At 48.1% G+C, this 13,918-nt stretch overlaps 2 protein-coding genes across 5 annotated transcripts in view; one reads left to right on the forward strand and one right to left on the reverse strand.

Annotated features, from left to right (window-relative positions):
• LOC121280414 overlaps positions 1–12,253 on the reverse strand; it is a 41,313-nt gene extending 29,060 nt beyond the window's left edge. For 2 of the 3 annotated variants that reach the window (XM_041192383.1, XM_041192380.1), the window contains exons 1-3: positions 12,209–12,253; positions 5,841–6,090; positions 5,603–5,670 (exon numbers count right to left, since the gene is read on the reverse strand). In XM_041192383.1, the coding sequence (XP_041048317.1) occupies positions 5,603–5,670; positions 5,841–6,058 (286 nt within the window). In that variant the 5' untranslated portion in view covers positions 6,059–6,090; positions 12,209–12,253. Of the gene's footprint in view, positions 1–5,602; positions 5,671–5,840; positions 6,091–11,934; positions 11,955–12,208 lie in introns of those variants that run through there. The other variant, XM_041192381.1, reaches the window with a different exon arrangement.
• Positions 12,254–12,381: 128 nt separating this feature from the next.
• The window catches only part of cfap100 (cilia and flagella associated protein 100), a 48,172-nt gene continuing 46,635 nt past the window's right edge, over positions 12,382–13,918 (forward strand). The window contains exons 1-2 of one of the 2 annotated variants that reach the window (XM_041191971.1): positions 12,382–13,029; positions 13,504–13,598. In XM_041191971.1, coding sequence (XP_041047905.1) covers positions 13,514–13,598 — 85 coding nt within the window. In that variant the 5' untranslated portion in view covers positions 12,382–13,029; positions 13,504–13,513. The remainder of the gene's footprint in view (positions 13,030–13,503; positions 13,599–13,918) is intronic. The other variant, XM_041191970.1, reaches the window with a different exon arrangement.

Consider the following 13,918-nt stretch of genomic DNA (forward strand, 5'->3'; position numbering starts at 1 on the left):
CACTGTCTCCTATAATACTCTCAATGCCTATTGTCTCCTATAGTATTCTCAGTGCCCACTATCTCCTATAGTACTCTCAATGCCTATTGTCTCCTATAGTATTCTCAGTGCCCACTATCTCCTATAGTACTCTCAATGCCTATTGTCTCCTGAATACACTAAGTGCCTACTGTCTCCTATAGTACTCTCAATGCTTACTCTCTATCAAATCCCCTCTTAGGTTTCCCTTATCCAGAGCAAAGACCTGTCCTGCTCAAACTTTTCTTACACTTGCATTCTCCTAATTTTGGCAACATCTATGTAAATTTTTCCTGCACTTTCTCTAATATTCAATATCCTTCTTGTAGTGTGAAGATCAGAGCTGCACACAGTTCTCCTCACGTTGTCCAATCAAAATTGTATATAAATTTAACATTCCTTCTTTTGTGTTTTATTCATCTAATCAAATAGCTCCTGTGAGTCATGCATTGAAAGGAACCATAAGACCATAAGACATAGGAGCAGAAATTAGGCCATTCAGCCCATCGAGTCTGCTCCATCATTCAATCATGGCTGATAAGTTTCTCAACCCCTTTCTCCCGCCTTCTCCCCATAACCTTTGATCCCCTTACCAATCAAGAACCTATCTATCTTGGTCTTAAATACACTCAATGACTTGGCCTCCACAGCCTTCTGTGGCAATGAATTCCATAGATTCACCACTCTCTGGCTAAAGAAGTTTCTCCTCATCTCTGTTCTAAAAGGTCTTCCCTTTACTCTGAGGCTGTGCCCTCGGGTCCTAGTCTCTCCTACTAATGGAAACATCTTCCCCACATCCACTCTATCCAGGCCTTTCAGTAATCTGTAAGTTTCAATCAGATTCCCCCTCATCCTTCTAAACTCCATCAAGTAGAGACCCAGAGTCCTCAAACATTCCCCATATGTTAAGCCTTTCATTCCTAGGATCATTCTCGTGAACTCCTCTGGACTCTCTCCAGGGCCAGAACATCCTTCCTGAGATACGGGGCCCAAAATTGCTCACAATATTCTAAATGTGGTCTGACCAGAGCCTTATAAAGCCTCAGCAGCACATCCCTGCTTTTATATTCTAGTCCTCTCGAAATAAATGCCAACATTGCATTTGCCTTCCTAAGTACCGACTCAACCTGCAAGTTAACCTTAAGAGAATCCTGGACTAGGACTCCCAAGTCCCTTTGCACTCCAGACTTCTGAATTCTCTCTCCATTTAGAAAATAGTCTATGCCTCTATTCTTCCTACCAAAGTGCATGACCTCACACTTCCCCACATTGTATTTCATCTGCCACTTCTTTGTCCATTCTCCTAACCTGTCCAAATCCTTCTGCAGCCTCCCTGCCTCCTCAATACTACCTGTCCCTCCACCTATCTTTGTATCATCTGCAAACTTAGCCAGGAGGCCCTCAGTTCCTTCATCTAGATCATTAATGTATAAAATGAAAAGTTGTGGTCCCAACACTGACCCCTGCAGAACTCCACTAGTCACCGGCCGCCATCCTGAGAAGGACTCCCTTATCCCCACTCTCTGCCTCCTGCCAGACAGCCAATCTTCTATCCATGCTAGTATCTTGCCTCTAACACCATGGGCTCTTATCTTACTGAGCAGCCTCCTGTGCGGCACCTTGTCAAAGGCCTTCTGGAAGTCCAAGTAGATAACATCCATTGGCTTTCCTTTGTCTAACCCACTCGTTACCTCCTCAAAGAATTCTAACAGATGTGTCAGGCATGACCTCCCCTTGTTGAAACCATACTGACTTTGCCCTACTTTACCATGCACTTCCAAGTATTCTGAAATCTCATCCTTAATAACGGACTCTAAAATCTTACCAACGACCGAGGCAGGCTAATGGGCCTGTAATTTCCCATCTTTTGCCTCACTCCCTTCTTAAACAGGGGGGTTACATTAGCGATTTTCCAGTCCTCTGGGATTCTCCCTGACTCCAGTGATTCCTGAAAGATCACCACTAACGCCTCCACTATTCCCTTCAGAACTCTGGGGTGTAGTCCATCTGGTCCAGGTGATTTATCCACCTTCAGACCTTTCAGTTTTCCTAGCACCTTCTCCTTGGTAATGGCCACCATGCTCACCTCTGTCCCCCGACTCTCTTGAACTTTGGGGATGTTAGTCGTGTCTTCCACCGTGAAGACTGATGCAAAGTACCTATTCAGTTCTTCCGCCGTTTCCTTGTTCCCCACTACTACTTCTCCAGCATCATTTTCCAGCAACCCAATGTCCACTTTTGCCCCTCTCTTACCCTTTATATATCTAAAAAAAAACTCTTGCAAACTTCTTTTATATTACTGGCTAGTTTACCCTCATATTTAATCTTCTCCCTCCTTATTTCTTTTTTAGTTGTCCTCTGTTGGTCTTTGTAGGCTTCCCAATCCCCTGGTTTCCCACTGCTCTTCGCTGCATTGTATGCTTTCTCTTTAGCTTTTATGCTGTCCCTGACTTCCCTTGTCAGCCATGGTTGCCTCGTCCTCCCTTTAGTATGCTTCTTCTTCCTAGGGATGGATTTTTGCTGTGTCTCCCAAATTACTCCCAGAAACTCCTGCCATTGCTGTTCCACTGTCTTTCCTGCTAGGGTCATCTCCTAGTCAATTCTGGCCAGCTCCTCCCTCATGCCTCTGTAGTTGCCTTTATTCAACTGTAATACCGTTACATCTGATTCCAGCTTTTCCTTCTCAAATTACAGGGTAAATTCTATCATATTATGGTCACTTCCTCCTAAGGGTTCCTTCACCTTAAGCTCCCCTATCAAATCTGCCTCATTACACATCACTAAATCTAGAATTGCCTGTTCCCTAGTGGACTCCACCACAAGCTGCTCCAAAAAGCCATCTCGTAGACATTCCACAAATTCCTTTTCTTGGGATCCACTACCAGCCTGATTTTCCCAGTCTACCTGCATATTGAAATGCCCCATGATCACTGTAACCTTGCCTTTCTTACACACCTTTTCTATCTCCTGGTGTATCTTGTGTCCCACATCCTGTCTACTGTTCGGAGGCCTGTACATAACTCACATTATGGTTTTTTTACCTTTGCGGTTCCTCAACTCTACCCACACAGATTCTACATCATCTGACCCCACGTCATTTCTTGCTATCGATTTAACTTAATTTCTTACTAACAAAGCAACCCCAGCCCCTCTGCCAACCTGCCTATCTTTTCGATAGGATGTATATCCTTGGATATTTAGCTGCCGGTCCTGATCCCCTTGCAGCCATGTCTCCGTGATGCCCACCACATCATACCTGCTAATTTCAATCTGCGCCACAAGCTCATTTACCTTATTTCATATACTGCGTGCATTCAGATACAACACCTTCAGTCCTGTATTTCCCATCCCCTTTCTCATTGTCATCCCTTTATCTGATGTGCTTGAAGTTAGATTCCTAGCCCTTTCCAAACACTCTGTCCTATTTTGTGTTCTGGAGACTTTAATAGCCTCTCCTGAGCTCTCCTTTCTTTTCAGTTTTTTCATAATTTTCCATGAAGTTGAATCCACCCCCACCCCCCACCTCCCCCACCACAACCCACTAACTGCTGCTTTGTTTCCCATTAGTCATACTTCTTGGAGTTTTACCCAACATTTGCACTTTGCATTGTGTTGCTATTTTTAGTGATTCATATATCTGTATTTCCAGATCCCTTTGGTCTACACCACTTAAGTTCTTTACCTTTACATTGCTGCTGGACTGGAGTTTATTATGGACCCAGTCTTGATTAGAGTGACAGGTTTCTCTCCCAGGATCAATGAACCAGCTGGATTTGTGCTACAATCTGATAGTTTTGTGGTCTCCATCAATGATAAATCATAGAATGGTTACAGCACATAAGAAGGTCATCCACCTCTGGTTCTTTTGCCAATCAACTTAAATCCGTGCCTTTCAGTTTTTGATCCTTCCACCAATGAGAATAGTTTCATCCTATCTATTCTGTCCAGACCCCTCATGATCTTGAACACCCCTATCAATAATCTCCTCTCAATCTTCTCTTAAGAGAACAGCCCTAGTGTCTCCAACTTATCCCCCTAACTAAAGCCCCTTATCCCTGGAACCATTCACTTGAATCTTTTCTGCATCCTCTCTAATACCTTCACATCCTTCCTAACCATTCTGTTACCAGTTCCCTGACTCTACATGCACTGAACTTTGCAACAAGTCTCTTATATGGGACCTTTTCAAAGGCCTTCTGGAAATCATGTATACCACATACATTGCATTACCCCTATCTAATATTTCTGTTATTCCTTTAAAAAATCAGAATGTTAGTTAAACATGAATTTCTTTTTTGAAATCCATGCTGATGATATTTTTTATGCTCTCTGTCTCTGGATGTTTTATTAACTGATCTTTCAGCAAAGATTCTGGTATCTTTCTGACCATTAACTTTAGTAAACTGCTTTCTAGATTTGTGCATTGGTTCTATCTCTCTCTCTCTCTCTGAAGACAGGAATTACATTTGCTCATCGCCAGCCCTCTGGTACTATTCTTTTTTCTATTGAATTTTGATGTATGGGTATTAGTGCCTCTGCCGAGTCTTTTTTTCAAGAATCCACAGGTTAATTCATCCTCCTTAAGTTCGATTTGCTTGTCAGGTATCAATTTTCCTTTCTATCTTAACTTTTGCTAGCTTCCTCTTCCTGTTTCCTCTTCACTATATTACAATGATGAAATAAAACTGCTGTCAATTCAGTTCACATCATCACAATGCAATCACAGAGGGACTGTGCACATCACTGTTCATTTAAACATCCATGGTTGCTACACAAAACACATTTAAAAACAGAATAAAGCAGATGCAGAACTTCCACAGTTTCCATTATTGTGAGAAGTGACTTGAGGTATTGGGATTATTTCCACAGAAGTAGAGAAGGGTGAGAAGAGATTTACTAGAAGCTTTTAAAACAAGTGATTTTGATGAGGTGAAAAAGGAAAAGACTCTTTGCTCCCTTTTGGGAATCAGTAACAAGACTTTCAGCATTAACAAGGCACAAGTCAGGAGCGTGATGGAATATGCTCCACTTGCCTGGATGAGTGCAGCTCCCACAACACACAAGAAACTCAACACCACGTAGAACAAAGCAGATGCTTGATTGCACCCCATCCACCACCTTAAACATTCCATCTCTTAACACCAACACAGTAGCAGCAGTGTGTACGTTCTCATGATGCACTGCAGCAACTCGCCAATCCTCCTTCGACAGCACCTTCCAAACCTGTAATTTCTATCATCTAGAAGGACAAGGGCAGCAGACACACGGGAACACCACCACCTGGAAGTTCCCCTCCAAGTCACTCCATCCTGACTTAGAAATATATCATTGTTTCTTCACTGTCGCTGGGTCAAAATCCTGGAACTCCCTTTCTAACAGCACTGTGGGTGTACCTACACCACATGGACTGCAGCGGTTCAAGAAGGCAGCTCACCACCACCTTCTCAAGGGCAATTAAAAATGGGTAATAAATGCTGGCCTAGCCAGTGAACAAGTGAAAAAAAGAGAGTCTAAAGCAGGGAGGGTTTCAACATCATGTAGGACAGGGCGCGTGGAATCAATATATATATTTGTATTCACTAACCTTTGTGGTGAACAATTTCTTTCTTTGTTTTTGGATCTGAATGTAACATCTTGGAGACACTATGGGATCTATAGGGATGAGGAAAAAGACGAGTTTATTTATTTTTTTTTTAAATTGCCTCATTTCATTATTTGGTGACTTTTACTTTTATGGAGTTGGTTTCATAAACACTTTCACAATGATTGAGGTGAAGCATATAGTAGATGATATCAAAACAACATATGTGTAAGTATATGACCTGTAATAATCCAAGAGGAATTTAGCGAAAGAAGCATCTTTCTCAAAGCCCAATTCCAATTTCAGCTGGTGCCAGCTTTCAGTCTCTCCACCAATATCAACCATCCGCAGTCTCCTCAAACGATAGCGTTCCAGACGCCGTCTTTTTGCCTCTTGCGGTGGTAGGTAAGGCTGGCGGCCTCGTCTGGATGAAGATTTATAGGTTACTGTATTCTCCATTTAAGCTTATCTGAACGGCTTCAACAGGTGAACTGAAATATTAGAAACAAAATTAAAGGACACCTGAAAAAATGTTTTGTTAGATGTTGCTTTTATACTATTTCTTTTAACGTTGAAGATACTGACATTATTAAAAAAATACCTCAGTATCATTCTCATGAAGTTGAGGGGTTAGATATAGAGTAAAGCTCCGTCAGCATAGTCCACATCAAACACTCCCCAGGACAGGTGCAGCACAGGGTTAGATACAGAGTAAAGCTCCCTCTACACTGTCCCCATCAAACACTCCCAGGACAGGTACAGCACGGGGTTAGATACAGAGTAAAGCTCCCTCTACACTGTCCCCATCAAACACTCCCAGGACAGGTGCAGTACAGGGTTAGATACAGAGTAAAGCTCCCTCTACACTGTCCCCATCAAACACTCCCAGGACAGGTGCAGTACAGGGTTAGATACAGAGTAAAGCTCCCTCTACACTGTCCACATCAAACACTCCCAGGACAGGTACAGCACGGAGTTAGATACAGAGTAAAGCTCCCTCTACACTGTCCCCATCAAACACTCCCAGGACAGGTACAGCACGGGGTTAGATACAGAGCAAAGCTCCCTCTACACTGTCCCCATCAAACACTCCCAGGACAGGTACAGCACGGAGTTAGATACAGAGTAAAGCTCCCTCTACACTGTCCCCATCAAACACTCCTAGGACAGGTACAGCACGGGGTTAGATACAGAGTAAAGCTCCCTCTACACTGTCCCCATCAAACACTCCCAGGACAGGTACAGCACGGGGTTAGATACAGAGTAAAGCTCCCTCTACACTGTCCCCATCACACACTCCCAGGGCAAGTGCAGCCTGATGAAGAACTCTACATTTGTGGAGAGCTTCAGCAACTCTAAATCCAAAGTGACCCATTCCTCGATGTTCCCTACACACATCATATATCAATAATATTCTAAAATATTATTTTTTGAAAAACTATGCAATTTGTATTTGAATGAATGCTAACTGCTCTCACTATCTCCATGGAGACCCTGTTCCATAGATTATTGACACTCTCACTGAAATATCATTTTCCCAAATTAGTTTAGAATTTCCCCTTCTTTAAATTGAGGCCATATCCTATCCTGGACAAGGTGAGAGTTGATTGTAGTTGACATTATCCAGTCCCTTTAGAGTCCAAAAATCAGTTATTGTATCACTACATAACCTTCACTTTTCCATGAACATGCACAATTTAGATAATCTCTCCTTCTAATCCAATTCTTCGATCCCCTTCATCATTCTGGTAGCTCTCTTCTACCCTTTGAAAGTGGATTTGTCTTTTATCACATTGTGCACAATGGACATTATAAAGAGAAAGGTATTTGCATTTTGGAAACCCTTTCCTATGAGACATAAATTGCTAAAGGAAACCTGCTGCTTACACAGAGATTGTTTAAGATGGATCAGAATATTTCATTTTATTGTTCCATAATGGCATGTGGGCATTACCGGACAGCATTTATTATCCATCCTCATTGCCCCGAAGTGGTGGTGAGCTGCCTTCTTGAATCACTGATTACAGATTTTGATACAACCGAGTTGCTTGCTGGGCCATTTCAGAAAGCAGTTAAGAGTCAACCACGTTGCTGTGGGTCTGGTGTCAGTCCAGGTAAGGATGACAGATTTCCTTCCCTGAACAAATATTTTGTGTTTCCTATTGTGAAGACTGACACAAATTAGATTTCAAAATCTAGGCGTACCACAGAGAATCAAGAGAGTGGGCAGGAAAGTGGAGTTGAGGCAGAAGGTCAACCATGATTGTATTGAATGATGGAGAAGGCTTTAGGAGCCAAATGGTCTACTCCTATTTATTAAATTCTAAAGGATGCCAATGAACCAGATAGGGGTTTATATCAGTCATGATCACCATCACTCATACTAGCTCTTTGTTCCAGATTTACTTAATTAATTGAATTTAAATTCCCAGCAGCTGCTGTGGTGGAATTTGAACTGATATCTCTGGATCATTAGATCAAGCCTCAGGATTACTTCAGTAACAATCACTATGCCATCCCTGTTGCGGTAGATGGCTGTATCCTGACATTAATTAGACATTAATTACTGTTTCTGAGGGAAATTTGTCCTCGGACTGGCAGCTCTGTCCCTTTTGCTAAAGGCAAGTGTTGAAGATCAGCAGAAATCAGAGGAAGTAATCAAGTGTCTTTTCTAAAAATGCTACTTATTCACTAACATGTTTACATGCTGTTCCAGAACTGAGATATTCAAACCATTCAGGTGCAGGTGTGACTCTTATTGCTTTTGGGGGATCTTGCGGTGTGCAAACTGGCTATGAGCTCTGCTACATTGTGTGGTTCTGAGTGGGTCCAGCATTGCTGGAGGTGCCATTTGAATAGACTGAGGGTCTAGTTTGGGCAGATGCCAAACATCAGGAAACTTTTGTGACCAACATTCATCCCTCAAACACCAGTGCTGAAAAAGCCACATCCACTAAATGTTTATCTCGCTGCCATTTGTGGGATCTGGTGGGCAAGCCCCAGGCTCTAGAATTCCTCAACAAACCTCTCCATCTCTCTTCTTTTAGAAGAATCCTTAAAACCTACATTTCAGCATTAACTACACTTCAGCAAGTACTCAATTGGTTTTAAAATGCTTTGTGATGCCATTAGGTGGTGAAAGGCACTACATAAATGCCTGACTTGTATTCTTTCTTTTTCCAAGCTTTTGGCTGCCTGCCCTAATATCTCCTTTTGTGGCTTGATGCCAAAGATTGTCTGATTTACACTCAGGTGAAGTATTTGGAATGTTCCTACTACATTAAAGGTGCTATTTCAATGCAAATCATTGTTGTATTTCTCAGTTTAATATTTGAAGTTTGCTTTTGTTGCTACCCGTACAAAATGGGGCCTGGGTACCTAATTGGAAAAGAAGGAGCTGTGTTTTTATAGCACCTTTCACAATCATAGGAACATTGGAAATAGGAGGAGTAGGCCATTCAGTCCCTCAAGCCTGCTTCCCCCATCAACTAGCTCATGACTGATCTACCTCAACGCCATTTTCCTGCATTATTCCTTTTCCCTCGATATATTTAATACCTAAAAATCTATCGACCTTGAACATACTCTATGTCTGAGCCTCCACAGCCCTTTGGGTTGAAGAATTTCAAAGGTTTGCCACCTTCTGAGTCAAGAAATTCCTTCTCATCTCATTCCTAAATGGCCTAGCTCTTATTCTGAGAGATTGTGTCTCCTGGTTCTAGACACCCCCACCCTGCACAGCCAAGGGAAACATCTTTTCCCCCACCTACCCTGTCGAGCCCTTTAAGGATGTCCACCAAAAGATGTTCCAAAGCACTTTACAGACAATAAAGTACTTTACTGAAATGTAGTGATTGTTGTAATATAGGAAATGCAGCACAATTTGCATATAGTAAGATCCCACAAACAGCAATGCGATAATGACCAGATCTGCTGTTTTTGCAATGTTGATTCAGGGATAAATATCAGCCCAGACACTGGGGAGAACTTCCCTGCTCTTCTTCTAAATAACATCATGAGAACTTCTACAGCCAAGAGTGTAGGCAGGGCCTCAGTTTAAGGTATCATCCAAAAGACAGCACCTCCAAGGTGCAGCTCTGTCTCAGTACTACACTAGGAGTTGCAGCCACTCTCAGGAGTGGGCCCTGAGCCAGATGACTTTCTGACTCCACTGAGAATGCAGGGTGAGCAACTGTCCCTTATTTTGGCTGTTTATTCTGTGTTCTTTAAAGGATGCCTTTTGTCCCATAATTCTAAGACAGCCTAAGGGGGACTGAGCCTGGGGGTCTCAGTTGAGTGATTTGAGCCGGTCTGAGTCAGCCAACAGAGGGATGATAATCCTGTGACTCCACAACTAAGATAAATTGTAACTTTTGGTAGCTTTAAATGACCTCCCACTGATGCTCTTAAGGTTGTCAACCCTCCAGGATTGGCTTGGGGTCTCCAGGAATTGAAGATCAATCTCCAAGAGACTGCCGTGTGCAACCCTGGAGAAAAATCATTGGGACGTTAAAAGTGATTTTTTTTTTAGCCATTTTCTCAGAACATTCCTCTTTGGCAGATATAAAAAATATTGAAAATAGCAGAACGAAAGGCCGTTTGGCCTTCAGTCAGACATCATCCAACTGGGTAACGGGTCGTCTTGTCCAGTCGGTGTAGGGAGGCAGGACGTCACAAGGGTGGGGGAGGGGGAGGAGAGGGGGGGGGGAGGGGGGAGGAGAGGGGGGGAGGGGGGGAGGAGAGGGGGGGGAGGGGGGAGGAGAGGGGGGGGAGGGGGGAGGGGGAGGAGAGGGGGGGGAGGGGGGGAGGGGGGAGGAGAGGGGGGGGAGGGGGGAGGGGGGAGGAGAGGGGGGGAGGGGGGGAGGGGGAGGAGAGGGGGGGGAGGGGGGGAGGGGGGAGGAGAGGGGGGGGAGGGGGGGAGGGGGGAGGAGAGGGGGGGGAGGGGGGAGGGGGGAGGAGAGGGGGGGGAGGGGGGAGGGGGAGGAGAGGGGGGGAGGGGGGAGGGGGAGGAGAGGGGGGGAGGGGGGAGGGGGAGGAGAGGGGGGGGAGGGGGGAGGGGGGGAGGAGAGGGGGGGGAGGGGGGGAGGGGGGAGGAGAGGGGGGGAGGGGGGGGGAGGGGGGAGGAGAGGGGGGGAGGGGGGAGGGGGGAGGGGGGGAGGGGGAGGAGAGGGGGAGAGGGGGGAGGGGAGGGGGGGAGGGGGAGGAGAGGGGGGAGGGGAGGAGAGGGGGGGAGGGGGAGGAGAGGGGGGGGAGGGGGAGGAGAGGGGGGGAGGGGGGGAGGGGGAGGGGGGGGGGAGGGGGGGGGGGGGGGGAGGGGGAGGGGGAGGGGGAGGAGAGGGGGGAGGGGGAGGAGGGGGGGAGGGGGAGGAGGGGGGGAGGAGGGGAGAGGGGGAGGAGGGGGAGAGGGGAGTAGGGGAGGGGAGGGGGGGAGGGGGGGAGGGGAGGGGGAGGGGGAGGGGGGGAGGGGGAGGGGGAGGAGAGGGGGGAGGGGGAGGAGGGGGAGAGGGGAGTAGGGGAGGGGAGGGGGGAGGGGGGAGGGGAGGGGGGAGGGGAGGGGGGAGGGGAGGGGGGAGGGGGGGAGGGGAGGGGGGAGGGGGGAGGGGAGGGGGGAGGGGGAGGAGAGGGGGGGAGGGGGAGGAGAGGGGGGAGGGGGAGGAGAGGGGGGGAGGGGGGAGTAGGGGAGGGGGGAGGGGGGGAGTAGGGGAGGGGGGAGGAGAGGGGGAGGGGGAGGAGAGGGAGGGAGGGGGGAGTAGGGGAGGGGGGAGGGGGGAGTAGGGGAGGGGGGAGGAGAGGGGGATGGGGAGGAGAGGGAGAGGGGGAGGGAGAGGGGGAGGGGGGGAGGGGGAGGGGGGGAGGGGGAGGGGGAGGGGGAGGGGGGAGGGGGAGGGGGAGGGGGGGGAGGGGAAGGGGGAGGGGGGGGAGGGGGGGGGAGGGGGGGGAGGGAGAGGAGGAGAAGGGGGGAGGGGGAGGAGAGCGGGGAGGGGGGAGGAGAGTGGGTAGGGGGAGGAGAGGGGGGAGGGGGGAGTAGGGGAGGGGAGGGGGGAGGGGAGGGGGGAGGGGAGGGGGGAGGGGAGGGGGGAGGGGGGAGTAGGGGAGGGGAGGGGGGGAGGAGAGGGGGGGAGGGGGGGAGGAGAGGGGGGAGGGGGGAGTAGGGGAGGGGGGAGGGGGGAGTAGGGGAGGGGGGAGGGGGGAGTAGGGGAGGGGGGAGGGGGGAGTAGGGGAGGGGGGAGGGGGGAGTAGGGGAGGGGGGAGTAGGGGAGGGGGGACTGAGTCATGTGATTTATAGTTGGCAACACGAATGGTCAGCAGCACTCCCCCTCCCCCAGGCCCACCACCTGGCTGAGAGGCGCCTGAAGCTCTGGCTGGCAGCAGCACATCTCCGGCTGGATGATAAACTGAGAGGGCTTGAGGCCTGAGGCCTAGTTTCCCACAAGTGGCCCCTAAACTGAGGGAAAATAAACAAGTTCAAAATTCCACTGCCGTCTTCCCAGATTCAACATTTCAGGAGCATTAAAATAACGTTCATTTCATTTCCCTTCCCGAGTAAAATTTAAATCTTTTTGACCGAATGGGCTTAAAACCGTTAAACAGCCAAACGCCCATACAGACCTTTGACCTCACCCCCTAGCCGTGACGCAACGGCGGTGACGTCACGCACGCGCGCCATATTACGTCACGTCGACGCGTCGTCCACCGACGTCAAGTGCGCTCGGCGCCGAGGCGCAAGGGCCACGTGACACTTGCCACGTGACACGCGCGGGTGGGCGGGAACTCTTTCCCTGTGCGCAATTAATTTCGTATCGGTAAGGGACGGGATTTGTCATAAGTCTAGCGAGACGCCGAGGCGTAAAATATGTAAAAATAAAATGGTTTCCGGCGTGAGGGTACCTGGTGTTGCTAGGCAGCGAAACAATCCACGGTGGCCATGGTAACCAGGCAAGGACGCTTCTTCCACCCGGAAGAGAGGCACGTGCTCAGCTCCTGGTCCAAGCTTTGCGGCTGCAGATCTCTCACTCTGCCCTGAGCTAATACCGCGCGCCGTCACTCTTTAACTTTCCTCTACCATAACTTTTCCACTAATATTTGCAGTAACTCTAAACACAAACTGCCCTGATCATCGGCACTGCAGCCCCGTTAAATTGGAGCAACTTTCCCTGCCCACCCCCAGGTATGTTGTACTCACGCCAATGGTGCAAATGAAACCACGTTGAGGGGGTAGGTGGTGGCAAAGTGATCATGATGTCGCTGGACCAGTAATGTAGAGGTCCAGGTTATTGCTCTGGGAACACAGTTTCGCATCCCACCGAGTCAAGATGGTGCGTGGCTTGGAGGGGAACTTGCGGGTGGCAGTGTTCCCATGTGCTTGCGGCCCCTGATGTCCCTGGAGGCTAGGGATTGTTCGTGTGGGTGATGCCGCTAAAGAAGCCCTGGTGAGTTGCTGCCTGTACCTGGGGATGGTACACGCTGCTGCCAGTGTGTCGGTGGTGGAGTGGGAGTCGGGGGGGGGGGGGGTGGGGGGTGGGGGGAATGTTGAAGGTGATGGTTGGGGTGCCACGCAGGCTGCTTTGTTGTGGATGATGTCGAGCCTCTTGAGTATTGTTGGAGCTGCTGTAGGCAAATGGTGAATATTCCATCACACTCCTGACTCATGCCTTGTAGATAGTAGACAGGCTTTGGGGAGTCAGGAGATGCATTACTCACCACAGTATTCCCAGTTACTGACCTACTCTAGTTGAGTCTGTGAAGTTAATTACCACACTGTAGGAGACTGCTCAGTGTGATCACCAAACTGAGCTACCGGGGGAGCTGATGCCTTATCCTTTAGTTATATTCCCCTGCCAGCATGGGTTTTTGTTTATGTTATCGAATGATTCTGCATCTCAGTCTTTGTTCGTTCTATTTAGATAAATAGTCATGGAGGAAACTTCAATCGAGGCCTCTAACTCACAGGCTGTCTCCTTAAAGCCTCTTGAGACACACAACTCACAGAAGATTTCAAGTAAGAATGTGAATGTACTTTACTTAACTGTTTTGGTTTTTCTTCTGCAAACCAATGTAATTAATTATTTTATTAAGCTCCCACTGCACTGTCCCCATCAAACACTCCCAGGACAGATACAGCACGGGGTTAGATACAGAGTAAAGCTCCCTCTACACTGTCCCCATCAAACACTCCCAGGACAGGTACAGCACGGGGTTAGATACAGAGTAAAACCCCCTCTACACTGTCCCCATCAAACACTCCCAGGACAGGAACAGCACGGGGTTAGATACAGAGTAAAGCTCCCTCTACACTGTCCCCATCAAACACTCCCAGGA

Source organism: Carcharodon carcharias, chromosome 7, assembly GCF_017639515.1.
Source record: "Carcharodon carcharias isolate sCarCar2 chromosome 7, sCarCar2.pri, whole genome shotgun sequence".
Lineage (NCBI taxonomy): Eukaryota > Metazoa > Chordata > Chondrichthyes > Lamniformes > Lamnidae > Carcharodon > Carcharodon carcharias.